The 26754-nt window shown below is 45.1% G+C and overlaps 4 protein-coding genes across 10 annotated transcripts; 3 read left to right on the top strand and 1 right to left on the bottom strand.

Annotated features, from left to right (window-relative positions):
• Nucleotides 1-795: 795 nt before the first annotated feature.
• etnk1 (ethanolamine kinase 1) lies at nucleotides 796-12244 on the bottom strand. Its single transcript, XM_047023076.1, has 8 exons — nucleotides 11970-12244; nucleotides 9936-10195; nucleotides 9248-9388; nucleotides 8241-8383; nucleotides 5009-5092; nucleotides 4713-4873; nucleotides 3328-3401; nucleotides 796-3056 (listed from the first exon to the last, which is right to left on the bottom strand). The coding sequence occupies exons 1-8, from the start codon at nucleotides 12114-12116 to the stop codon at nucleotides 2984-2986; spliced, it is 1083 nt and encodes a 360-aa protein (XP_046879032.1). The 5' UTR covers nucleotides 12117-12244; the 3' UTR covers nucleotides 796-2983.
• Nucleotides 12245-12678: 434 nt separating this feature from the next.
• On the top strand, nucleotides 12679-16261 carry LOC124469651 (serine/threonine kinase receptor associated protein). 6 transcript variants are annotated; one of them, XM_047023079.1, is made up of 10 exons: nucleotides 12680-12828; nucleotides 13150-13271; nucleotides 13494-13629; nucleotides 14036-14117; nucleotides 14220-14292; nucleotides 14383-14482; nucleotides 14808-14945; nucleotides 15014-15150; nucleotides 15291-15482; nucleotides 15613-16261. In XM_047023079.1, exons 2-10 carry the CDS (start codon nucleotides 13160-13162, stop codon nucleotides 15675-15677), a joined length of 1035 nt encoding a protein of 344 aa, XP_046879035.1. In that variant the 5' UTR covers nucleotides 12680-12828; nucleotides 13150-13159; the 3' UTR covers nucleotides 15678-16261. The 6 variants fall into 6 exon arrangements, with proteins under 6 accessions (XP_046879037.1, XP_046879035.1, XP_046879036.1 ...); XM_047023080.1 differs by having other exon boundaries at nucleotides 12680-12917; XM_047023081.1 differs by having other exon boundaries at nucleotides 12679-13271; nucleotides 15616-16261.
• Nucleotides 16262-16442: 181 nt separating this feature from the next.
• Nucleotides 16443-26563, top strand: tmpoa (thymopoietin a). 2 transcript variants are annotated; one of them, XM_047023075.1, is made up of 7 exons: nucleotides 16443-16998; nucleotides 20182-20299; nucleotides 20518-20667; nucleotides 20805-20823; nucleotides 20854-20956; nucleotides 25177-25274; nucleotides 25494-26563. In XM_047023075.1, the coding sequence occupies exons 1-7, from the start codon at nucleotides 16768-16770 to the stop codon at nucleotides 25912-25914; spliced, it is 1140 nt and encodes a 379-aa protein (XP_046879031.1). In that variant the 5' UTR covers nucleotides 16443-16767; the 3' UTR covers nucleotides 25915-26563. The 2 variants fall into 2 exon arrangements, with proteins under 2 accessions (XP_046879031.1, XP_046879030.1); XM_047023074.1 differs by having other exon boundaries at nucleotides 20805-20956.
• Nucleotides 22091-25170, top strand: LOC124469652. The gene is made up of 2 exons (XM_047023084.1): nucleotides 22091-23060; nucleotides 23491-25170. Exons 1-2 carry the CDS (start codon nucleotides 22551-22553, stop codon nucleotides 23734-23736), a joined length of 756 nt encoding a protein of 251 aa, XP_046879040.1. The 5' UTR covers nucleotides 22091-22550; the 3' UTR covers nucleotides 23737-25170.
• Nucleotides 26564-26754: the final 191 nt, after the last annotated feature.

The raw sequence follows: 26754 nt of genomic DNA, 5'->3' as shown, positions 1-26754 counted from the left end.
ACACACACATTATGTTTATAATGTGTGTTTACTGTAGCATGACCTGCAAAACAAGCACTCCAAATGTAATAGGTCTATTAGTGTGTGTGTGTGTGTGTGTGTCTCTGTGTGTGTGTGTGTGGAGGGTTTTGATAGGAGTTTGTGAGTCTGAGGGTAAGCTCCTGGCATCATTCTCTGGAAGTCATTTTACAATGACCTTTGTAAAAGGAGCATAAGTGGAAGCATGAATTGCAGATATTGAATTTTGTAATTAATGTGCAAATCTGTGAGAAGGGAGCTAGAGGGAAGGGACTTAATTGAATTACAGACAGCAAAGTGGAGCGGCACTGTTCTGTTGCAATTACTTGACTTAATAAGAAACTGCTGATATTAAGAGAGGACATCCAGGCATGATCATTTTGTCCGTTTTCTGAGGTCCAGATAGAAAGCTTTCGTCCTGCACCGGTTGTTTTATCCTTCAGGACTTCACTCACACTAGACTGAGGGGTGTAAACTGTAATCATTCACTTCACATATTATCAGTGTCAGTTTATGTCTTCCAGGTTTGCACTTTGTGATGTCACTGCTCAAAATATTCTACTGAAGACTCTACCCCCCCCCCTGCTGGTGAGCTGTGGTAACTCACAGAGGAAGACAACTGAAATGTTCTCTATTATTTCCTATGCAGCTCTAAAGTAATACATACTGTACTTCAGGCATTTTTTGTTTGACAGTCTTTTGAATGTAACTCATTGTGTATACCTGGGATTTGCAGAAAGCTAAAAAGGGTTGAGGGATGGAAGAAAACAAGCAGGGCAAGGGTATAGACTTTAATCTTTTTCTCAAAGCACTTGTTTACAGTATTTAAATGTTACATTATTTCACAGTTTACCCAGAATTACTTCTTACCCAACAGCAAAATTTAGAAAAAACAGATCTCCCTATATGTACATTCATTCACATTTGACAACGTTCGAGCAAAAGATATTAATTACATTTTGAAATGTACATATACACATATTCTACAGGTCTCCAGAGTAGACATCAGCATTATGCGTTTCTTTACAATGTTAAACAAGTGCACAAGAAACATTGTATTGTGGGCGTTTTATACACACTGAAACAGAGTCTCTGACGTTCACATTTAAAATGTACTTGGAACAACAAACAAACACAGGATGAATCAGGCAGGAGTGAGAGGATAGCCGTTTCATCATCCGTCTGTGGCTTCCAACTGAAACATTATTGTATACCTAGAGTAAAGTCTCTCTGTGCAGGCGTACATTCTGACAGGATGGGACCTTGTAAACACTGAGGAGTTATGAAAACATGGTATGACCACACGTGAACATCTCCGCCCTAAGACGACAGGAAGAGAGGACGCACACACCAAACTGTAGCTCAGACCAAGCACACAGCCCTGCGTTCCAAACCAGGACTGTTGGACCTTTTAGCGTTTGTCAGAATATGTACAACAGCGACCGACACGCCGTCACCCCTTATGAAATCACACCAAAATAAAGGCAAACGAAAAACAAAAGGCCTAATCCCAGGCATGTGGTAAACACACGGATGCCTGGACTTGCGTCGTGTCTGAGTCCCAGTGGACAGACTGACAGACAAACAGGACAGACAGCGTGACAGTCCAAGTGGAAGGTCTGTTCATACAGGAAGTGATGTCGTGGGACACACCACAGTGTCAGCCCTGGCTGAGGCTGACACACATCACAGTCCGAGACCTTCCAGATGCTTAAATAGGTATAAAAACGAGCCACTTTTAAAAAGTTAATATTATACATTATTTATTCCGCGTGTCTAAGTGGAAAAATACACGTGCATTATATACAGCAAAAACATTTCAGCACTCTGGTGTTGGTTAGTTAACCAAATAGATGAACGTTCCTCTGGTAAAGAAAGTCTTCAACCAAGCACTGTTGTAAAAACAAACAAATAGAAGGAGACAAGCCTTTGACTTGTTGTCTACAGTAACACTCGTCAGAGAAAATAGTGTTTGTTGGTCCCCTAATTCGACTGATACGATGTCTCATACGCTGTCCCCGAATGAACCCAATCTTAACCTGGACTACAAGCCCTGTCGGTGAAGGATAAGAACTTCAGCTCTGTACTTCAGCGCCTGATCAGACTGGGTCTATGTAGCAGTGGAGGGGGAGGCGTGACTGTGGCCCCACTGAAGGCTTCACAGCACCATGAGGTGTGGTGCTGATACTGAGACATTTGACCCAGTGACTGGCCCATATTAGGGAGAAGTGATGCCTTGTCTCAGTAGGAAGGGACGTAAACCTACATAAATCCTTGGTGTAACCCATCAGTCAGGAACCTGGAGCATCAAACCTCATATGGAGCCTCAAGCATAGAACCTAGAACATAAAACCAATAGCCTAAAACATAAAAAAAAAAAACAAGATCCTTGAACCTAATCGATCCTCCTTATCTATTACAACTCCAGAACACTAGAGGTTGTCTTTCTCTAAAACATTCCTTTTTGACAAGAGACACTTGATTCGTTACACAGCTGAATTGGTCCATGTTTGCCCTATGGCTGTAGGCTGGGAACGCAACACTGGGCTAACATTACACTAGACTAACCTTATTATCCATGGTCATGTGCCCTGCCTGCTTGTTATAAACAAACAAGCCATAGTGTTTGGCTGCTATCATTGAATACTATATCTGGTCATTCTGTGGCTAGAAAACTACTTAAAAAGGTGTGGATGGATCTGTTCTGGTTGGGAGCAGTATGTTGGATAGTGTCTGGTTTCTAATTCAGTCTCAGGTGGGTAAACACAGTTAAAGTGTTAATAGGAAAGGCTTGGGGGTGAGGGTGGGGCTGGGGGAGGGTCAAGGGTTTTCCTTGCCTGGCCTGGAGTGTAGTCAGGGTCTAGGAGGTGATAGATTGGTCTGCACAGGTTCTCTGGCTCATCTTTCTGGCCCCTAGGGGGAGCTCTACAGTTAACATATGAGGACCGGGCAGGAAGTAGGACTTTTATTCTGGGAATTTTAGAGCAGCCACCTCTGGCTTCATCTTAAAGTACTGGTTGAAGCGAAGGACTGCGTATCTGAAAGAAAGCATTCAACAAAAGGGAACAGTGAGTGCTGACCGTATGGCTAAGATATCGCTATGCCATGTCTAGCTGACAAGTGGCGTCTGATCACCTTAGCATACAGAGACCAACAAAATAATAATAATAATAAAGTCATGTGTGTAAAAAAAGAGCTCACACACTGGAGATGAGCTACAAAACTTGCAACATGTAACTTCACATCTAGTCATGGTATTCTTGCAGTATTCGTGCAGTTCAGTACAGCTGTATAGCTGTGGCGTCTTACCCCATGAAGTCAAAGTCAATGGTTGAGAACTTGGCCTGAATCAGAGCCCAGAGACCCCAGAAGAAATGAGATGCCTAGAGACAAAGGAATAGAAGATTGGGGTTGATTAATAAAACCGTTAAAAAAAGAAAAACGTCTTAGGGCATCACCTTTTTCACACTTGTAAGAAAAAAGAGAGGAAGTGATGGTAAAAGAGAGGAAGTGATGGTAAATGAGAGGAAGTGATGGTAATAAGACAAAGGGCAGACCAAGAGGAAAGGTCCTGGTGGTCCAGTGTTGTGCCCCTCCATTGGAGCCCATGTTTGCTGTGTGTCCTTGGAGGTTGCTAGGCCGCTGTTGGCTGATCCAGACAGGGCTTTGCAGGTCACGGTGTCCAGGCTACCGTTTTTGTTTATGCCTCTCTGCCCAGCTCTGTTACACCACACAACAACAGCTCACCTCCCTGGAGACCAGCAGCATTGTCCTGCAGTGGTGTAGGTTTACCCTGTGCTCTAGTTACCCATTGACCTGCGCCCTACACACCAAGGTCACCTTAATCTCATCCGAAATGCCAGAGAATGTTTGAGGGTCAAGTAAATAAAGATGGCCAGGATGTAATTATATCTAATATTGATATTATACTTCACTATTCCTTTGTTTATTACTTTTTATCTAATCAACAAGGTTGTCTGCTGAATGACTGTCTACTGCATGTTGATCTTAAAGTAGCAATGGAGAAGTGTGAATAAAGTAAGCCTAGCTCTCTCTCGAAACAATATTTTACACAAGTAATTAACTTACTGTGTAAATGCACAGCACTTTAATAGTGCTTCTGTATGTTTAGTTGTGCAACTAGTTGTTACCTTCTGCTGTACACAGGACCATACAAAGAAGAGTCTAATCTGGACACACAGCAGCACTCTGACTCCAAGTTGACCTTGCTGCTGACCATAAACTGAACTAATGAGCCAAGAGCCATTCAACCAGGCTATGACTCATGCCTTTGGCATCGCACGCACGCAGGCTTTCTTGCGCAATTAGCTTCCTCCGGTAGTTTGTAAGTATCACGTCTAGTTCTCTGAAGAGTGCAGCACAGGGGTCAGATATCAATGTCTGTATATTCAAAGCAAGCCTGCTGTTTCTCCCTGTTGCTCCCTATGAGAAGCTTAGAAAGGAAGTGGTGCTGGCCCCGGTTCCTCGAGCAAAGGGCCTTTCTCCCGCCCTGCTCTTCCTCTAAGACTGAGCGTAAACAACGCCAGGCATCAAACGAGGTTGAGATGAAATGCTGTCTAAGGTCAACGTACACCGTATGCAGAACTGTGTACAAAAGTGGCTGTATTTCACTGCGGATTGTGTGTGTGTGAGCGTGTGTTTTGGACGTGTGTGTGTGTGAGCGTGTGACTCACCAGTGAAAAGCGATTGACCTGTACGTAGAGCACCTCCACCTCTCTGTCCGTCACCTGGCTGCCCTGGCCCTTGTATTCCTTATAGGCCTCCAGGTAGGACCGCAGCCAGTCCAGCTGCAGGCTGCGGCCCGGGTAATGACTATAGTCCACCTCGTTCAGACCTGAACGACACACACACTGTATTTGGATATTGATCTACCAACTCTGCCCATTACCAGTGGTTAAAGTGTACCAAGGCAGTGGTGTGTGACAGCCATCAGAGCATTCCAACTACTCACACTCTGCGAAGGACTTACCTGCAAACTCATTGAAGTGGTTCCCAATGTCGTAGGCTTGGTAATTGTACCCTGCATACTCGTAGTCTATGAACTTTACACTGCCTGGAAAGACAGGAAGGCTTGTTTAGAAGCGGATGGAAAGCAGGGACATAGCAATGCTGTGTTTTAATCCCACTGATTATCCTAGTCTAGTCTATCCAGGTTATTTTCTAGTTTGACTGACAGCCTTCACAGGACTTTGGGGTTGAAGTGGAGGAAGAGTTTGCATTTTGAGCATGACGAGCTGCAGAAATTTGAGATGAAGGTGATATAGTGTGGACAGACTAAAGAGGTGAATACATAGAGACAGGAAACAGTCCCATGCTTTGAAGGACTGATGGAGAAAGTTGACAACCCACGTGGTCATAATGGAGGTTTTGTTCTTTTTCTGAGAATCAAAAAGGGGGATTTCCAATCTCTAAAGCCTTGTTAGTTTCACTTCCACACTCTCCACTTATATAGACAGGGACAACCACGTCTGTCATATGTGTCAAAATACATTAGATCAGTCATGTTCTAACAAAGAGGTTGGGGTCATCAACTTTTTCCACATACTCAAAAGGCTTCACAAAGATGGGAGCCAGTTTTAAAGGATGTTTCATCAAAGCACCATGCAAGAGATGATGGAAGAACCGGAGGAGAAAATAAGAGAGGAAGACATGTCAGTTCAGGGTGAATCTGCTTGTTTAATAGAAGAGTCCGGAAGAGGGGGCAATCTGGGAGAAAGTCATGCGATGATAATTGACCCGTGAGGTGGACAGATGAAAAAAAGATGAATCATGCAGACGAAGGAAGGCGCCAGGGAGAGAAAAGGGGACAGTGCTGCCCTCTAGGGGGGAGAAATGAATACTGCATTAGGTTGCAATCGCCATTGAAGAACAATGACGCATTCTCTGTTAATGTTTGGAGAGATGGAGATATCAAAATACAAAGCCTTGCCTCCATACCGTGGATGGAACAGTCAAATCTGGCTAGCTGTATAACACACACCAGGGTTATAAACCAGTTCTACACTGGCGTTAAAGTCTTGTTAAAGTGCTCTATAGACACACTCAAATCCAATAAGTACAAATGATAACCTGTGTTTGTAGCCGACATGTTTTCGGCCTTGTGTGTCAGATATATATAGTGTGTGTGTGTGTGTGCGTGTCTGAGGTTGTCTGACAGAGTGCTGGACTACAGAGAAAGACACGTGAGGTGGTTACCAGACGCGGTGCGGTCCTTGCGGGACACAACAGAACACCTCCAGTCAGTGCCTATAGCCCTGTGCAGCAGACGAAAAGATTGGGGCAAACGCACATCTGTCGCACACACATGCGCGCGCACACACATCCACCCACACAGTCAGACACACACAGACTCTCACACAAGCTCACATCATGAAGGCTGCTGCTGCCAACCCCCTTTCCCCCTCACAGTGGCCTCATACACACTTCCCCTTTTTATAACACTCCCCTCCAAAGCCGCATTTTCATTGGTCCACATACAAGCCGATATTATGACGCCTCCCACTTTTATGCAAATGTTAAAATGAAGTAGTTTCTTGCTGCAAAGACAACAGCAGGTTTTGGCTTTAGGGCAAGGGGAATAGTTTGTTATCTCTTCTCTTTCTCACAATTTAAAATATGCTTGTTCAAATAATTGTTTAAGTTCTAAGTAAAATCCATGTAGCCAAATGCTTCTTAAGTTCCTTCTCTTTCTTCCCTCACACTATGCCTCGCTCTCTTTCTCTGTCACCTGACTTCAATAAAAGCTAAATAGTTCCGAGGGCAGTATGAAATCTTAGCTAAATTGTGAGTGTAAAATCATCTCCCTTTTCTCAGCGAGTGGCAATTATCGTCTGAACTTGACTACGAGCGCTGTTGAAAGGGAAGTTAGTGGTAAAAAAAAAAAGTGGTGAGGTTTATGTATGCCTCAGCAGCAGCCTTGGCAGGAGGGGGAGGGTAAACAATGTTACTGTCGGAAGAAGAGGTTATGCTCTTCTCTTTTACAGTGGGGGAGGGGCCTAATTCAAAATTTCGGAGAACTGGTTTCCCAGATACAAGGAGGAAAAAATACAAAATCTGTCATTGAAGGTTTTCTCTTTCTTTTTTTTTTTACTTCTAGCTCAGGCTACACTTTTGTTTGGTAAACCAGCTATATGCTAACTACAAGACCCTGCCACTTTGTACAGACTGAAGTCAAATGAATACAGAGATTTTCACTGCAGTGTTCGGATTCTATCAGGCAGGTTATTTCGTCATTCTCAAAGAAATTGAAGTTTTACTAGAATCCACAGATCCCTCCTTTGGCTCCCAATGCTGCGCTGTTTCTAGGAATGAGGGCGTAGTCTGGCAGGGTGAAACTCAGTTATCAGGGACAAGTGTGGTACAATGGGTAGAGAGAGACAGGTCCTACATCTATTCTAGGCTGAGATCAAGGGAGCTGCACTGGTCTGAACTGGGTGGGGCTCCTCAAAGCTCTGTGTGTCTCTCTCTCTCTCTCGCACTTTCTCTCTCTTCTCCGGGCCAGGGTTCCCACCCTTGTTGCAGCTGCAGTCACTCCTAGGAGAGAAAAGCTGGAGACAAGGAGCTGTGAGATCGCTCCCCCCCTCCACCCTCCCTCCCCCACACACGTCCCTCCCTCCCATACTCTTATCTCCCCCTCCAACCCTTCGCCCTCACCCCAGGTGTCCAAACCCTCCCCTCTTAGGAAGGCCAGTGACCAGTATAGTCGACCTTGACCTATTAAGAGAGTCTTCTTTTCACTCACTGGGGCGTTAGTGCCAAAAAAAGCATTCACAACATCACAAAAGAACAACATTCCCAAAGCACCACCAAATAAAAACATGATATTAATGAAACTCAACAGGGCTACTGCATGGTAACCCTTCACTGCAGGCTGAAATGACATGGCAGTGGAAGGGGTTGGGTAGGAGATGGGTGGGGGGGGGGGTGCTGTGTACAACGCAGCCCGGTCCATAGCATTAAAATCAGTAGCATAGACTATTAGCCTTGCACAATGAAACGAGCCGCTCAATCTAATTATATGACTTGGGTGTTATTGATCCTACATGTTGTAGGACTGTGGGAAGGGGAGGGGGGGGGCAATATAAATGCAGTCCTACCTGTGCGGTGGCCAGCGCAGTAGTGGTACAGTATAGTACAGTACAGTACAGTGTTTGCTATAGTGGGAGTGTGCAGCAGCTGAGGTGTGTGGGGGGCAGTCTCACCTCCGTCCTGGTTGAAGATGATGTTCTTACACAGCAGGTCGTTGTGGCAGAGCACCACAGGTGAACCCAGCATGGACAGGCTCTGCTGTAGCTCCACCATCTCCTGCCTCAAACACCTGGAGCTGGGCACCTCCACACTCAGCCTGGGGGGGAGGCGGGAGGGATTGAGGATTGGAGAAAAGGCGGGAGGTTTGAAAGGCGAAGGTGGTAAACAGACATTGCTGTCAGAAATCGCTGTAAAATATTTAGTTCGCTGTGAAATATTTTGTTCTTATTGTTGCTTGCTTTTTCGACAGGTACACTTGCACATAAAGCGGTTCATGTTGTTTAATTGTAATTTGCTTAAGTATATGCTATTATGGTTCTTCCCTTTGGCACTTATTTTTGGTTGTTCACAATATGTCCTTCATGTTTTTGGCTACTCGTAATGTTTTTGGGGCTATCTTGTTGTTATCAGTGACCTATGCACTTTGTAAAGCGCTCTCTTGGAAGTCGCTTTGGATAAAAGCATCTGCTAAATGAATAAATGTAAATGTCAGAACACCCTTTAGAAAGAGCTGCCAACATTACACAACATTCAGCTAAAGGAAGCAGATAACTTAGAACCTCGTTAGATACTCAGCTCCCAATTCTGAACTGAAATTCCAAACTATCCTGGAGGCCATTTCGTCAGGTATGAAACATGACATCACATGTGAGCACTTATGTCATTGGTCAGGCACCTGAAACGTTATCCATCCTGATATTCTATGTGCTAACTCCACATTCAGCATGGCACTCATATCAAGAAGAACCTGTTCGAGATTAGAAGCTAAAAACAAATGCATGGGACCTACAGCAACAAGAAATGCCGTCATTACACATCAATCAATCACAGTTCTTCATACCGAGAAGGAATCATCTCAAACTGGTTCCCTGCCTGCCCTGAAGAAACTCAATCCACTGACACAAAACGAACTTCTCAAACAGGGACACATCCCTCACTCCTAGAGAGCAGTATGTCTCACCTCATGTTCATTTCAGGGTCCTGGAAGTGCTTGGGCACCAGGGCGAAGTACTTGCCCATCTTCAGCCACAGGTCGGACTGGGGCACCCAGCCGTTGTGAGCATGGATGGCGTGGTACTTAGCCAGCTGCCTGGCGATGAGCCTGTAGGGTGGTGATGGTGAAACATGAGAGGCTGGTAGCAACAGTAGGAGGAGTAGCATAGAGTTCTCTCACGTCCAAGAAACAGGGATGTGGTCAGTTCTTTTTATTTTCTTGAGAGAGAAAAACTAGGTGTGTTTCTGTCACTGTTAACTTGAATGTCCTAAACAAAAGTTTCCATCTTAATGCCTGGACACATTTTCCTCAAATGACTAAAGTGACAAGAACTTGGGTGGAGTTTCAGAAGTACTTCCTTGATTCCTCACATTCTCTCCCTCGTGGAGCTTTTTGGAGGGGAGGATAATGATAAAATGGTGAAAAGAGATAATAAATATTATCACTTGATAGTGTCAGAAGCTATGTTCTGGTGGAACTGAACTGAGGGGATAATATATCACCAGGACAATAGTACGGTTTATCATAATACTGGTATGTCACTGTATTGGGTTGTTGTGTATGTTATTCACCTCAGCATAGGCATGTCATTGTGTTAGTCACCTGAACATTGGTCTGTTCTTGTTATGTGTGTGTGTGTGTGTGTGTTAGTCACCTGAACATGGGCATGCTGCGAATGTGTTCTGGCTCTAGTGCAGTGCCTTGGAGGAACTCGTAGCAAAGGCCGTTGTTGAAGGTGCAGTACAGGTGTGGAGCGCAGCGGTTCTCATGCAGCACCCGGAAACTCTTCACCTCGTTTTCCCGGTCCACAAACAGCTCTGTCTTGTTACCGTAGATACGAACCAGAACCACGTCCTTCATGGTCGCCCCAACGTAACAACCTAGCAGCTTATTGGTTATCCCATCTGTGAAAAACTGGAAGGGGGTTGGGGAAGAGAATGAGAAATAGTGGGCCAAGTTAAGTCGGGCCATTACAACCATTCTGTGCAGCAGTCTAGATATCAGTGGCATATGCCTGACTACACTATTGGCATGAGTGTTGGCATGATTGTATTTCCTGTCGTGTTGTCCCAGTTGCATCTTTTAGTCACACATCATCTTACTTTTTAGACAAAGGTTTTGTCAAATCAACAGTCTAGGTTTTTTCAGACTCTGGAGTCTAAAATTCACATACAATCCAGTCAGTACCCTCATCATTCACCAACCAATCACCAGCCCTGTCATTCACCTCCTTCCTGGAGGGGCTTGTGATGTTTTGACCATTGTGAACCTGACGTAACTTCTGCCTCGTGTTTTGGATGAGGATCGAGGACAAAAGAGATACGCATGGATGTGGCTCTACAGATGAGGGATTGTCTGAGAGGGGTTTAGACAGAATTGTTACCCCTAAATGAGAGTGGAAACATTTGAGAGGGGCCGGGCATTCCAACACTAATCGTGTACACTATCAAGAATTGACTAGAGACCAGAAGCACGCAAGGAATTTTATTTTGATGTAGCAAGCTATGGCAGGCATGTGCTGAGTGCTAATTTTCTTAGAATTGAAGAATAGGCCCACAACCAGAGAGGTGGGAAGGGGGCGTGGTGTGGAGGGGGTATTTTACTGTGTTTACCGAGAGTAACCCCCCCCCCCCCCCCCCCCCCCCCCCCCCCGGATCTGTGACTGTCAAGGGAACCACTCTTCCCATTCTGTTTTGGTTTTGAGGGAGAAGGAATTTCTTACATCATCCTTTGTACCACCCCCCTTAGTTAGCTTAGAAAACTGTATTTACATTCAGTAGTTAAAACCTGCAGAGTAGGTTTGTTAATGCCTCTCCCAGGTGTTCACATGATTGGTTGGCAGGATACTGGGACAAAAGCAAATATTGGTATGAGGTGGTCTACTGTACTGTTTGTGTTTTGTTTCTATGTTTCATAGCAGCAGCTTAGACGGAAGCACTTCTCTTGAATCTCAGTGATATTTCCACAGACCACACCAGATCAACTGGGAAACATCTAGAACAATCCACGATCCCTTTACAGAAACTTCGAGAAATGTATGCCATTTTAAAAACCACTCCCTGTTCATCGTTGCCTAGTGTCATGCTAGACAACATTACGACTAAGTCATAACCGAACCAAAAGCTATGGCTCCCCCCTCATTCCTCGAAAATCTTGCATTGTTGCGATCTCTTTTTGTCTTGGATTTGTGGGCGTGCAGGGAAGCACGTACTGTCTATTCATGATCAAAATGTCAATCCCCCACCATCACCGGCAGATTCTAGCAAGCAAAATATATGGGTCGTGCTTATGATAGGTCTATTTGACACACGTAAAAAGAAAAAGTAGGCCTGTTTGGATATGTAAAGAATCTAAATGATAACGAATAGGCCTACTAATAGCTGTATTAGTACCGTTTGCACCTCCTGATCCTAATATTTTTCATTGTTTGTTTTTGATAGATAAAACCTTGACAGCCAGCCTCAGTAAAACGGCCTATATATTTTTCGCTTCGTCCATTCATCCTGTTTAAACCACGCAAAGAAGCAGCAAAGCGTTGACGCAGCTCCTATTTAAAAAGGCGCATCACCCGGATTATGTAAGTGGAGCTAGGAAACATATACGACACATACCATCGACGAATGCAATTTACCGTCAAGGTACCTATATATTTAAAGAAAACAAATGCAATATATTGTGTGGTCAGTACCTTCATCTTGACCTCAGATGGTTTCCAATTCGGTCTCAGTTCTTTGACGAGTCTCAATGCGCCAGACCTATAATCATTTTCGTCTAATGTTACATCTATTTTGGGTACGGCGGGAGCCTCGTCAGGTACATGGATGTAGTTGGCCATATTGAAAATTACAGTTGTTCACCAAGGTGGTTACAGTATGGCAGTAAATGCGTATGTATGAAGTCCAGCTTGGGTGCAAGGATAAAAAGTCTAGATATGCGGCAACGCCTCTCACAAAATCCCACCCAGAAAAAAGATCAGATTCGCAAAGCATTCTGGTAAATCGTGTGACTCATAAATGCAACTCGTTTACGATATAGCTACGTCCCTGCGGTGCCGGAGCGGCGAGTCCTTCATGATTTTAGTAAGTCATGGGGAAGGTTACTTCCAGGTTTAACTAAAACCAAATACCCTTAGACACTTCCCATCGACGTATTCATGTCGACGTCTACAATCTTTTTTTTTAATTTAAAGCCGATATAGACCAACAGTTTTGATTAAGAGCAGCTGTGTCATGTGAATACTAATCGATCAAAGGGCTATCTTCATTTGCCATTATCACAAATGCGTTTTAATCCTAAACAGTCGTACGATAATCATTTTAAAAAGTATATATAAACTAGTACATATATGAACTTAAGACAAGTCACAAACACATCGTAAGGTAATTTATTATTATTAATGATCAAAGTACATATATGGATATTGATCAAGGGATCGAGCACTATATTAAATCAAAAGACACACGAATCTAAAAATGGATTGGCTAGAGCTACCTTTATTTTGAAGGAAAGAAAGCTGAAATCATTGACACCGGAAGCGCTTCAGCTGGGTGACTGTTTATGATTTTACGGATACTTTGCTGACTTCACGTTGCTAGCTAGTTGCAATATTGTAGCTATTAGCACACCCTCGATGGGAGTGAGATAATTTTACCTTCACTAAAACATCAAGCCTTAGCTAGCTAGAAGGCTATCTTTGTTTGACGTATATTTTCATAACCTTGCACAGTGATATCTCCACATAATTTGTGTTTTACTGCTTTAACGTGCTACTATTGTAGCTAACTAAAGCCAGCTTTCTTATTCACGTTTAGCTAGCTAGTTGAATTTCTGTCAGTTAACTTCTAGCAGTTGTTGTCGTTATTCCTTAGCCAGCAAAGCATGGCGATGAGGCAAACGCCACTGACTTGCTCTGGCCACACCAGACCTGTTGTGGATCTTGCCTTCAGTGGTATAACTGCTTATGGGTATTTTCTCATCAGTGCCTGCAAAGGTAAGGAAGTTCACACCACCACGTCATTAAGGTCATGACTAAATGTCTCAAGCGTCATGTAAGGCAAGCTCATGTTGTTGTCCATCCTCATATCTCATGGGTTGGAACACGTTTCATGAGAATGCTCATCTATCCTGGGAGATAACTGGCTGTATATGTCACCCAACTATCCTTGGTCAACTTTGCCCCTCTGACTTGTGATCTCTTCTCCCACCCTCCAAGATGGTAAACCCATGTTGCGCCAGGGAGACACAGGGGACTGGATTGGAACGTTCCTGGGTCACAAAGGTGCAGTCTGGGGTGCCACTCTGAACACAGAAGCCACCAAAGCAGCGACAGCTGCTGCTGACTTCACTGCGTGAGTATGGACACAGGACAGAAACACAGCTGCTCGACATTGACTGGTGTTCTTGGTAGACTTTTAAACATACTTTCCAAACCCTGCTCCCTATTTTCTGTTCGCTGAGATGAAAATGGGAAGATTTAATGAACTGAGGTTATTGGATCAGATATGAAGTCAGATGGCTGAGCAGTTAGGGAATTGGGCTATTGATCAGAAGGTTGCTGGTTCAATTCCCTGGCCGTGCCAAGTAACGTTGTGTCCTTGGGCAAGGCACTTCACCCTACTTGCCTCGGGGGAATGTCCCTGTACTTACTGTAAGTTGCTCTGGATAAGAGCGTCCGCAAAATGTTAATATGAAAGAGTGCATGTGGAATGTGGCCACATACATCGCTGTGACTAACTGTGGCGTTCCTCTCTCCAGAAAGGTGTGGGATGCAGTGACTGGAGAAGATGTTCTCACATTGGCACACAAGCACATCGTCAAGTCTGTCAATTTCACTCAGGTAATATCGAAGTTACTGTCATGGCTACTTTTAAATGGATCTGACGGGCAGGCAACTCATCCAGCAACTGCTCTCTCTCTCACGTCCTGTCTGTGATGACAGGACAGCAACCACCTCTTGACAGGGGGAAACGACAAGCTGATACGCATCTATGACCTCAGCAAACCTGAAGCCGGTCAGTATCGATGCAGCTGTCTGTTTACATTTCAACACTTTGCCTTATTTACTATACATCCGTTCTTGGATGTGTTTGCATGTCCCTCAGAGCCTCAGGAGATACCTGGCCACACCTCTGCCATCAAGAAAGCTCTTTGGTGCAACAACGACAAGCAGATCCTCTCAGCTGCCGATGATAAAACTGTAAGGTCAGTTGTGTGCCCCTAGAGGTCTTAACCTCCTAGCCGTCATGGCAAGTCAGGTTTTATTGTATTGAAATCTGGACACAAGATGGAAAACACAGAGTGTGTGTTTGTGGCTTTAGTGTGCATATCCTTAAGTCCATTGTTCTAGTTGTGAAAGAGCTTTGAACACCTTCAGACATTTAGTTTTGAATTTGCATGATCATTTCCCTGAGTAATGTGGCCTGTGCCTACAGTGATAACAGGAGGGTAGTATGTCACTTAAGATGGAGTCATGACAATAACCACCATCATGTGGAAGCTGGTTAATACCATGTCTATGTGTGTTCAGACTGTGGGACAGGAATTCCACAGAGGCTGTGAGGACACTGTCCTTTGATATGTCAGTTAGCAGCATGGAGTACATCCCTGATGGAGAGGTCCTAGTCATCACCTATGGAAAGACAATCGCTTTCTACAATGCCCTCAGGTACTGTCAAAACTCTGTCTCTGTTCGGGTTTGTGTTGGTATTGACCCTGAGTCTTACTCTCTTTTAGCCTTGACTTGATCAAGACAGTGGATGCCCCTGCTTCCATCCACTCAGCCTCTCTACATCCTGACAAGGAATTCTTTGTTGCTGGCGGAGATGACTTTAAGCTCTATAAATTTGACTACAGTACCAAAGAGGAATTGGGTAAGGAATTGGGATCTTATGGAAGGCCTCACCTATTAAGATGGCATTCCTGACAGATAATTGAGACGTATTTCTTTCAATTATGAATCTCAAATTACCGACATTCGTTTTCAGTCTGTGACTGTGCAGTTGGTTTATAGGAAAAAATGTTGGTCTCGCTGGCCTCTCTCAACCCATTGTAGAGTCCTACAAGGGTCATTTTGGACCAGTCCACTGTGTGCGCTTCAGTCCTGATGGGGAACTGTATGCCAGCGGCTCTGAAGATGGTACGCTCCGTCTATGGCAAACTGCAGTGGGGAAAACCTACGGCCTGTGGAAGTGCATACTTCCTGGTGAGTCTCGATTGGCTGCCTAACATACAGTACTTGTTGTAAACCTGCTCGGTCTATAGTCAGCATCCTTCTCATCTAGATCGTTTTCAATTGAGTTATTAATTGTATTTGTTGATTGTATTCCTCCCAGCAGAGGAGCTAGCATCAGAGATCTCTGAGACTCCATACTGCACGGCCCCTGAGATAAAGGCCTGAACATGAACAAGGAGAACGGGAAGAATGTAAGAAGAGCAGGCTGTTACAGCCTCCTCAAACCAGTGTTTCTACCAGGAGAACAGTACCTGTATCCTCTTCTACAGGGGACAAGCGTGGAGTTGAGCTCTGACTTGAGTTCAGACAAACTACACACACACACACACACACAATATGGGCACCAGAGAAAAGTAGTAGACCTGTGAGCCAATGTCTCATCGCTGGCTGCTTTCTTTCTGAATAGCTCTAGATCTACATTACCTGTTTGTTCAACGTTGTTTTGACCCCATGTACTACTTTGTTTAAAACTGGGGGGAACATTTATCGTAGACTTTCTTTTTTTCTAATTTGGAAAATACACTGGTTAAACGGGTGAGGGGAAGTTTTTTTTTCTTCTCAAAGAAAGTATCAAGATTTATGTATACATTTTATTTTTGTGGCTATGTAACCGTCAACATGTTTTATATTGGCGAAATGTTCAGTAACACACAAGGGAGGAAAATTACTTGAGTTTATTGAATTGTTTTTTTATTTTATTTGCAACCTTGCAGTGTTGAGTAATGAAATAAAAAAAGATGTCACAAGTATTATTTTATTTATATTACTATGAATGATCATTTTAGAATCTTTGCTCAGAAATCATATGCCTCACACATTGCTTGTACAATAAGTGCAACATATTAGCATATAGCCTAGTTCCACCAATGGTAAAATTCGTTTCTGCCGCTTCGGTCCAATAGAGGCAGCGTTCACAGGATGGTGGTTCTCAGCTTGCTCACTACCTTCCTTCATCATCACTGGCAGCGGGCCGGTGTTTTGTCTATTACTGGCTATGGTAGCAGTAGCACTTACACACTCGTAGGGAGTACTTTATTTCTTCTCTTTAACTTGTCTTTAACCAACGATTTTGGACCAACGAGAACCTATTAAAACGACTCACTGGATCGCTACCACACCAATTTTGACTAGCAGTTTGGTTTTTGCTTTGTATATCCGACAAGAGGCGCTGGTTAGCTGATTAGCTGCATAAAGAGAACCCAGTACTCATTTTGTTGTCCGAAGCAGCGAGAATTATTTTTCACAATTAACAGACATGCCGGAATACCTCGAGGACCCGTCTGTTCTCACTAAAGACAAACTCAAGAGCGAGCTGTTGGCCAACAATGTGGCTCTTCCGAGCGGGGATCAAAGAAAAGATGTTTATGTGCAGCTGTATCTGAAAAGCTTGACCGTGCAGAACAAGAAGAACGCTACCCTAGACGCTTTCTCCAGTGATGAAGAGTTGCCAACGCCAGTAGTATCCAACAAAAGTCGCTCGGGCAGGGTGAGAGTTTGTTTGGATTATACACGTGTGAATTAAATGCAACGCCGTTGTCTCTTTCGAAGTAACTATAAATAGAAAAGGATATGTTGCTGCAACTTCCATAAATGTGGTGCACTTTTGTGGTGCAACCGTCGTGTTTTTGCTTTGTTGTTTTTATTAAATGCATTGTTTCTAGCATCTAAACTAATGTCCTATTTCTGAAATACGTATACCCTTAAAGAAACTCGAAGAGGCATGATAAACATGATCGTGAAGTTTCCCGCTTAAAATATATGTGAATCCTCATTATTGACACAGGTGACTGCTTAAGCGGCAGTCGTCACATTTCTGTTTGGAAACCAATTTAAAGTTAAATGAATGGCGCTTAAAAATTCTAAACAGTGCAAAAAAAATGTGTTCATTAAGTCTGTAACGTTGCAAAGCCAGTGACAGATTTCTTAATGGGATGGGTGTTTCCTCCTGCCCGATGTCAATTTAACACCAGCCCGTTTAGGCCGGTTTCAGGAAGTCAGGGACAGGCATTGTGAAGGCAATGCCAGACTGGTGGCAACAGTAGGCTACGTCTATCAACAACGTTGACGTCAGAAAAAAACACCGACGACTCTTACTTGTGCATTAGTTGCAGTTTACGGTTAAAACGCTATTGTCAGGATCAAACTCACCAATATGCATGGATCTCACACGTCATGTCTTGCTTGCTTATCATTTAACCATTTACCCAGCCAAGTTCAGGTCACCTGTGTTTGCTTCATAGAAGCTTCAGGTATTTAGGTTATTGAAAGGTGTGGACATACATACACCAACAAAGGTTTGCACATATGTGTCAATATCCACCCGTATAGATGAACCCTGACGTGAGAGAGGATAGAGGTGGGTGGGTGGGTTAGAAAAGCAAGGCCAAAGCTTTGTAGTTAATATCACTCTTGACAGTACTCTCTACCAGACCAGACTATTGGACCTGGGCCCAGTGCAGGAATGCATGGAAGTGGTGGATCCAAGAAGGTGGATGAAGGGGATGTGGAGGGAGAAGTTCTGGTGCGGATGGAGCTGTTTTCCTACTGGGTTTGGTCTCTTTATTGAGGAAATACTTTCCCAGGAAGAGGAATGTGTGCTCAGACTTCCAAAGCACAGATGTTTACATGCAATCGGTTCTTAAAGTGGGCTCCTTTTTTCTCTTTTACTCAAGCAGTTCCTATGTTGTTCTTTTGTAAACTCACACTCTGGCATGTGTCTGTGGTTACAGCCTAGCGGGGTGATAAAGGTCATAGAGGATTTCATGTAAACCTTTACAGCTGGCACACACACACAACCCTGAATGTGGATTTCCAGCCATCAAAAACAGGGCCGTTTGAAGTAGTCTACTTGGTGTCCTGCCTTTGTGGGGCTTTTGGTGTAAAGTGTTTATCTTTTTGTGGTCATAGCAACCCCAAATGTGAAATGATGGTGTGTTCACCATATACATTATGGTTAACCAGAAATACCGCCCTGTAATTGACTGGTATCCGTAGTCGCTTCTGAACACAGGGAATCACTCGATTCCCAATTAGGTCACTAACTCACCGCCTGCAGGCTTTGCCAGAAGGAACAATATACAGTCGTTGTCGAAGCATTACAGAAAACCAGACAGTCACACAATCACTCTAATCCATGTTGTTTAACTCTACATTGGTGTTATATATGCTTACTCTATGTGGAGGCCTTCTCAGCCAGAGAGACCCTGATTGGACAGGTTCTGGGCCCTAGCCGTGAGCTCAGTGGCCAAATATGCCTGTTAAATGTAAGGGTGTGGTCAGGGAGGAGGAGTGTGGAGTGTTTTCCCCTCCTCTTGGAATGCTGTCATTTGGAAATCTTTGGGCTTTGCTCCAAACTATCCCCAACAGAGAACCTTCTGTGAGGAGTCAGTAGTAGGAGACTCTCTCTGTCCTGGATTTTCAACCCTGTCTCCCACCACTCGTATTTGTTCTAGGCATCGCTCCTCCCTGTTTTTCCCCGTCTTCCTCCTTGATCACATCACATGTTGTGTGTGACATGAGCAGCCATGGCTTATAGCTCCAGCCAGCAGGAATGTCAGTTCCCGACTCTGCATGTTACTGCCTCTTTGCTACAAAAACGTGTGACGTTAAGCCTGTCTCCCTGACTGGTTGTCTGTACGGTCGTGGATAGCAGGTCAACAGGTGGTTTTCTTGGCAGACTGATTGATGTAAGGCAGACATACTTCTGGCTGTGTGCTAAAGGAACCAGGCTGCACTCCAGAACACCATAATGCAGGTTTACTTCAGACGGTTACCTCCGAGGAAGAGGTCAACTTCAAAGACTTTGTCATTTCCTGTAGGCTGGGGAGGGGCCGGCCTGTCATTATAGCTGCAGTCTTTGATGAGCTGACATTGAGGAATTTGTCGACACTACTACTACTACTACTACGACTACAACTTCTGTTATTGTTCTTCATCCCTAAAGCTGTGTGTCCCCATGGTTTGGGGGCAGGAAGGAATCCGCATATCATCCTTCAAAAGCACAATGCCCTGAGGAGTGTGGATGTTTGTGTGTGTGTGTAATTATTAGTTTGTTTGCATCTGCATCATGTGGAAATTCGCTGTAGGTTAAACAGACACTCTTTTGAGAATGTCAGCTGTGATGAGTTAAGTAGGATGTACTGTGGTGAGACTTTGTTAAGTTCTCCTGAAGCTCTTTTTGTGTCAAGACCAGATATAATAACTGAGGATGTAGCACAGATGAGTAACTTTCATTTAAGGGAATTTTATCCATCTCAAAACCACGTAGCACATTCACCTCGTTGAACATGATAGGATTTGATTACAATGTGTGAGGCCACGGGACAAAAATAACACAATCCACGCACTGTATGTGATACAAAACCTGCTTAGCAGGTGAAAGGTCTCTATCAGAGGCCTTTAGAGTTCCGTTAGCACACTACTACTCTAAAAACAAGGCAAACCTTTCTTTAACGCTTTGAAAACCTATGCTAGAAGGTCAACGTCTGGTTATTCCAGTTGTTAAATGTGAAATGCAGCCTCAATCCTTTTCAAGTGCCATCTTGTTCAGAATGTCTTTTATTTGCCTTTCTCACACACGAGATGAATGCAAGACGAATGTTATCAAGTCGCAGGGGAATTTGAAAGTCAATAAAGGTTGACATCTGACCTTTCTCCCCTGCTCCAATAGAAAGCCACCAGGAAGACTGACAAGCCCTCTCCAGAAGACCTGGACGTGACAGAGCTGACCAGCGAGGGTCTGAAGGACGAGCTGCTGAAGTATGGAGTCAACGCTGGGCCCATCGTGGGTGAGGCACCGACAACAGTTCTCTCTCTCTCTCTCGCTCTCGCTCTCGCTCTCGCTCTCGCTCTCGCTCTCGCTCTCTTGCTTAGAAACTGTTATATTTCATTTAAAAGACAAGAAGGGGGGCGGGGCAGCAGTTGTTCATTCAGAAGCAGCTATGTGTTTCTGGTGACTGATTGTCCTTCATGCGCTGTGCTGATGTTTGGCCTGGTGTTCCTCCAGCCTCCACCCGTAAGCTGTATGAGAGGAAACTACAGAAGCTACTTGACCAGGGCCCCCCCGAGCTGGTGGTAACTTCACCTGTGGTGACGGAGATCGACAGCAACCACAATGGCAACTCTGACTCAGACCGCTACAGTGATAAGGAGGAGGGTGAGAGACGTCCACAATCATTACTCGGTGCTGATTGTTATGAAATGACCTTTTTATATCATTTCAAAACAGTCTCTACTGTTGTATCTGAATCTGAACTTATGCTTCTTGACTGTGGATGTTTCCCTGGCTGTCAGAGGAGACGCCAGCTCCAGAGCCAGTGCCAGAGCCTGTCCCAGTGCCAGTGCCAGTGCCAGAGCCTGTCCCAGTGCCAGTGGTGGAGAGGCCGGTGAGGAGCAGAGGGAAGACCCCTGTCACCACCAGGACTCACAGCAGCCAGCACAACAGAGTGAGCTCCTTTCTCAGTGCCATGTTTGTTGTGACAAACATGAGCAAAACACACCTGGAAAACACACACCAGTTGTTTTTAGTTTCTGGTTTATAGTTCCAGAGTATGTGAGTTTGGTGGATCTGGTCTCTTAACCTGCTCTGGTTGATAAAATGGGTTGTCTGAAATTCTGTATTGTGTCCCAAACAAGACCTGATCAAACCAGAGTTTGTGTTTTGTTAGATACCTTGAGCAGAAATGACCAATTTCCAACTTGCCGCCTTCATGCACTCATTCCTTGTCATTCTCTAGCCTGTTCTCTCACTGTCAGGGAATAATAGCAACAGGCTTGGACTTCAAGAGGGACCACATGACTTGGATTAGCTTGTTTTCCTTTAGCTGCTGCATGGATTCGCTCTCTCTTTCTCCCCCCTCTTTCTCCCTCTCTTTCTCTTCCTGTCCAGTTGCAGTCCCTGATTTGTCTCCTCACTCTTTCTTCCTTTTTTGCCTTAGTTCTGCCCCTCCCCCAATCATGTGATCACCACAATCCAAGCTCAGCCAGGAAGCAGGCCTGTCATTACTGTTGCATTCCTGGTCACAATCTCTTGAGACTAACTGAAACCAAAAGTGCCTTGGTTACAAACATTTTAGCAAATTTCATCAGGCAATTATTAACCTAAATGTAGGCATCCCAAGACAAAGACTGAAATGTAATGTGCCAGATCAGTGTGATTGTCAAGACTGTGTTCTGGCACGTGGTTTCAAGGCCTTCACGAGAAATCCTCCTCTTCATGTGACTGCAGAGTGCGCCTCCTGCTGGTCAAATAGGGCATGTATAAAACTGGCACTTTAGTCAGTGAAAATGATAACCAGATGGAAGGTATTGTGTGTGAGCCAACTACCCGTCTGTGTGGAAGAATGCAGAATTTTGGAGGGTGTTTTGTGTGTGTGCATGCACGTGTGTGTCTAGACGAATGAGCAGTCGTTTGATGAAGATGAGGAGGATGATGTGGGTGATCTGGAGGAAGCCCAGCCGGTTCTGAACATAAAGAGAAGGGCGAGGAGGACATCTTTTCGAGTGGACCAGACAGCAGCTGTCAGCGAGGAGACTGTAACGCTATCCTCCTCTCTCTGGAAGCCTCCCTGAGGGTGTGCACTGGAGGTGGCAGTTAGCTACTTTGCATGACACTTCACTGTGGCACAGTGGTTAGCTTCAGCTGTGGTCCTCACAAGAACATCTTACATGCGGTCTGATAGCTCAGTTGTACCTGCAAAGACGCATGGAAATGTATAATGTGTTGAGTTCACAAGTTTGAATGGATATGGCTTTAGTAATGTGGGCCGTGTGTGTGTTACATCATTTTGGGCCCTGATTTATAAAGCGAGTTTATCAAATAAGCCAGGCTAATTGATTTGGTTCCATGAAGCAATTCAACAAGCTCATGATGCTTAAATGTATTATACAACGCGAAGATTGCAACCTACATGTTAGTTAATGTGACCTTAAAGAAACTGATTCATTAGGTTTCTTCAAGTCTCTTTTTGTAGTGCGCATTATGGAACAGGTCTCCTGTGGTTAGAGTTTGTATTTGTGAATAGTGTTGTCATTGTCTCCATGACTACCTCCTCCTTGTCCCACGAAAACACCAGGACCTATCAGAGTTCTCTGCAGCTGAGGTGGCTCCTCCCCCTCCAGCCCTTCATGCCACACCCCGACATGCCAAGCCCGAGGTACCTCCTCCTCTTGACAGCCTCTCATGTGCCCTTCACGATGATCACAACTTCCAGCGCTGTGCTGATTGGCTGCCAGTTCAGCAGCTCCATACTACTACTACTACTAGTCCCCTTTCTGCCTTCCTCTGTGCTGTTTCAGGGAATCCCTAATGAACCCAGACCTCTGTTGGCTGACCTGCCAGATAAACTTGCCCATCCCTTGTTGCATGGTTCTTCCAAAACCAAACTGCCAGCCCAGTCTTTGTCCCTGCCCAAGCCGGCAGTCAAGACCCAACAGAAGAGGCAGTCCCTTCCACTGCTAAAGCCCAAAGCCATGTCCCAGCCCCGGTCCACTAGTGCTGTCTACCTGGTCAGGCCTGATAGCCCCTCACACTCCCCTAAAGGGATGCAGGTAGCTCCAGCTGCTTAGCTCTGGTGGTATGGCTCACCTGGGATGGTGGGGCACTGGGTGTCATGGACATACGTGGTTTTTACTTGAGTTGGTACTCACATAAGTAGTTTCAGTCTCACTGTAAATCATAGGCCTACTTTGTTTTTGAATGGAAATCTACATTAGTAACAGTGCTGAAGTGGTTATATTTCCTTGAACCCTGTTTTTAGATAGTATAGGTCTATTCTCATGACCAGTTGCATTCAACCCTAGTCCTCTGGCCCCACATTCCTGTATGTTTGTTTCTCTGCTCCAACACACCTGATTGAAATGAATGGTCGTTTTGAATCGGGTGTGTGGGAAACATGCAGTAGGAAAGTGGGCCCCTGGGGACCAGGGTTGAAGAGGCCACAGCTCTAGATGACTGTCCATGGTGTGTCTCTTGTTATAGCTCCTTCAGCCCACCTCTGAGGCTGAGCCTGTCCTGCTCTCCTCTGTCACTGAGGGGTCGGCTGGCCTCAAACCCGGAGGCCCCTCAGGGAGGATCCACCTCCACAGGCCTCCCCAGGGCCACAGGCCTCCCCAGGGCCACAGGCCTCCCCAGGACCACAGAGCCCCTGACAGTACCCACTGTCTCCCCACCTGGCAACCCAACTGGAAGGTGTTCTCTCTCACACACTCACTGGGTGTTGGTTAGCCCGAAGATTACTGGTCACGTTGTGGTGCATGGTTACGGTTTAGGCTAAATCTAGCTCTGAAAAGAACTGATCTATTAGTTTTGTTTTAATACGAACTGTGAGAAGGGACTGGGGATATTTCTGACTGTGTATTGATTTATTGACTCTAAGCCCAGTGAAGAGGATTTCAGTCTTCCTCTTACGCCAATCCAGTCTGCTTCTCCTTCGCCAGTCTCCCTGCTCAACACTGCCTTGATTCAGGTTAGAATCTTGGTATTGACTCGCCACTACTGAACGCAAAACTCCTAACATTTGACATTTCACCTCTGGTCATCTCAGGATCCTGACCAGAGTGTTGATGCTCCTGTAGGGAAGAACACAAGACCCCAACGACTAGCTTCGGTTGGTAGACCTTCTCAACATACCCAACCAAAAGTCCCCAATATGGGGAAAAAAACATGTTAAATGCAGATAAATCAGTTATGTTTCAGAGATATACTATTGTACTGATCAAGTCTACTCCTATCCTAGTACAAGGTTTTTCCTCAAGAGGTCTCTCCCCTCTTGGTTGGCCTGCCCTCCAAGCCCTCTACCTGGCCCCAAACCAGAGTAGACCCAGGTTCCTTCTGCTTCAGTCCTGTGGGCCATATCTCCTCCACCCCACTCCCCACACAGCTCTCTGCTCACGCTGGCTTCGCCCAGTTTGATTCACCAGATGAACTTTTGTCTTTGGTACAGTTTTGTTTTCCCCTCACAATGGGTGGTTAGGGTTGCACTGCTGTGTCTGAAGGTGATTTAAATGTAATCTCACACCTGGTATAGTTATGAACACATGTCTGATTGATTATAAATGGTGCTGTGTGTGTGTGGCAGAGGATGAATGAAAGCAGCTGTTCAGTGTGTGTTGATGAACTGACAGTTGCATGACAGCTGAAGTATGGGGACTAACCTCTCACCCCCTGGCTTACGGGTTTACACACACACACACACACACACACACACACACACACACCTCTCTGAGCAGGATCATCATGAGTCTACAGATGTGCCTCTGCCCAAGGGGAGGCATTCGAAGATCCCCCTCATCCGGCCGTCCACTGTCACCCCAGTCAGGAGGTGTGGTGGGGTCTCCCTTCTCTCCAAGGACCCAGGGCTAGGAGAGGTATCCATTGAGCTCTGCGGGACAATACCATTCCTCTTGGTCTCTGGTGGTCACAGGAGAATTAGTTCTGGGCCTTTCACCAAGGCAGGGTGGCCTGGTCGGTCAGTGTATTACTCACAAGGGGTTGCTTGGAGGAAAACGGGGACGATCTCACAACTTTTCTTCAGTCAGACATGATCCAAAAGGCACTTCTACAGTGGTGGTCACTTTGACATGCTAATGTTAGCAAATGGGTGTCTAGCAGCATATGACAACCTGCCTCTAAATATGTCTTGACTCAATGACGCATGTGTTGTAGGTAGAGAAGATAGCAGCTGGAGACCAGACCTCCAGAAGGGACGAAGGAGACCTCAAGGAGATGTTCCCCAACAATGTCAACACGCCAACAGGAATCAAGTAAGACCTCAAGCACGCCTGCACAAATACACACAAGCCCCAAAAGTTGCCATGTTGAAGCCCCACTGCCAGTCTCTGTCTGGGCAGTTCTCAAAAGCAGGATTCCTTGTAGTTCCAATCTTACAGATGGATAACTCACAAGTGTGGAATGTTACTTGAAGGTGCCAAAAAATGTCCTCGCTTTCTATCCCACCCCGCCACCTCTCTCTCGCTCTCTAGCGCCACCTGTCGACAACCCATCCGTGGTGCAGCCGGACGACCCCTCAAGTCCAGTGACCTGTGGTTGGAGAACTCCCTCCTGCACTCTCCTAGAGAGACTACCTCTACCTCCTCCTACAGAGAGAGTCATGTGGTCCACAGAGTCACCTCCCTGCCCCCTCCACCCTCTTCCTTCTCCTCTTCCTCCTTCTCCTCCTCCAGGCTGGTGTCTGCAGCAGTGGCGCCCCCCGCTGTCCAGCCCAAGGCACGACGAGGCCTGTCCATGTGGCTGCAGCTGCTGCTGCTCAGCGCTCTGGCCGGCTTCCTGTTCTTTGTCTACCAGGCTATGGAGACCAATGCCATCAGTCCCTTTGGAGGCTCTTCCTCCTCAGGCTCCGCCCAGGTTGGCAGTGACAGTACAGCAGACGTCCCCAGCAAGTGAGCCAGCTGTTCACCATCATCCTCTTCACTCCTCCTGTGTCTTTTGTTTTCCCCTGTTTTCATCGTTTTTCATTTCACTATCAGTTTTTAAGGCAACAGTATGGACCTACACCTGTATTAACACCTCTTGAATATCCGCACATACACAATATAAAGACAGTTTTGTTCTGGTTTTGTCACACCTACCTTGTTTTGACCTTTTGATGCCGAGATAAAGCCACTTAGTAAGCCAAAACAATGGCCTCCAGGAAATTATTAATTTGCTTTAAACAATTTTTTTTTTAAACCTGAATCTGCATGGTATGGGTGTGACTGTGTGATTTAGATATGTTTGGACGAGTGAGAGAAATGACAAATGTGTTTTACACGTTTTCCTTTGTGAGTTTCTCCTATTAACGAGATATGACCTAAGGTGAAACTGAGTAATAAACTCCATAACGGCATCCAGGCCAAGCTAAGACTTTAAACCAGCTATATTTGCTTTTTTGCTCTCTGTATTAATAATGCAGGATGTTTATTACTCATACACACAGCTCTTACTACCCCTACCCACCAACATTTTGAAATGATGTCTTAGTGTAGTCTACTTGTGTATGTATTAATTGTAAGAAATTATGAATTATCTTCTCAATAAACTGTTGTTCTCAAAATCTTGTGTTGTTTTGGTCTGATGCTGATCGCTTGATTCATTTCACCATTTGAGAAATCCATCTGATAACCTTTCTATTAGTAATTTCATGATTCTTATCATCCCACCTCAGACACTACTTATCTGACTGCCAATGATCTCCACGTGGTGGGATGACGTTCCAGGTAACAAACTGGCAGCCTGCCTTTGACA

The sequence above is a fragment of the Hypomesus transpacificus genome, chromosome 7, assembly GCF_021917145.1.
Source record: "Hypomesus transpacificus isolate Combined female chromosome 7, fHypTra1, whole genome shotgun sequence".
NCBI classification, from domain to species: domain Eukaryota; kingdom Metazoa; phylum Chordata; class Actinopteri; order Osmeriformes; family Osmeridae; genus Hypomesus; species Hypomesus transpacificus.
The sequence above is the reverse complement of the archived record's forward strand: the minus strand, read 5'-3'. Positions and strand labels throughout refer to the sequence as shown.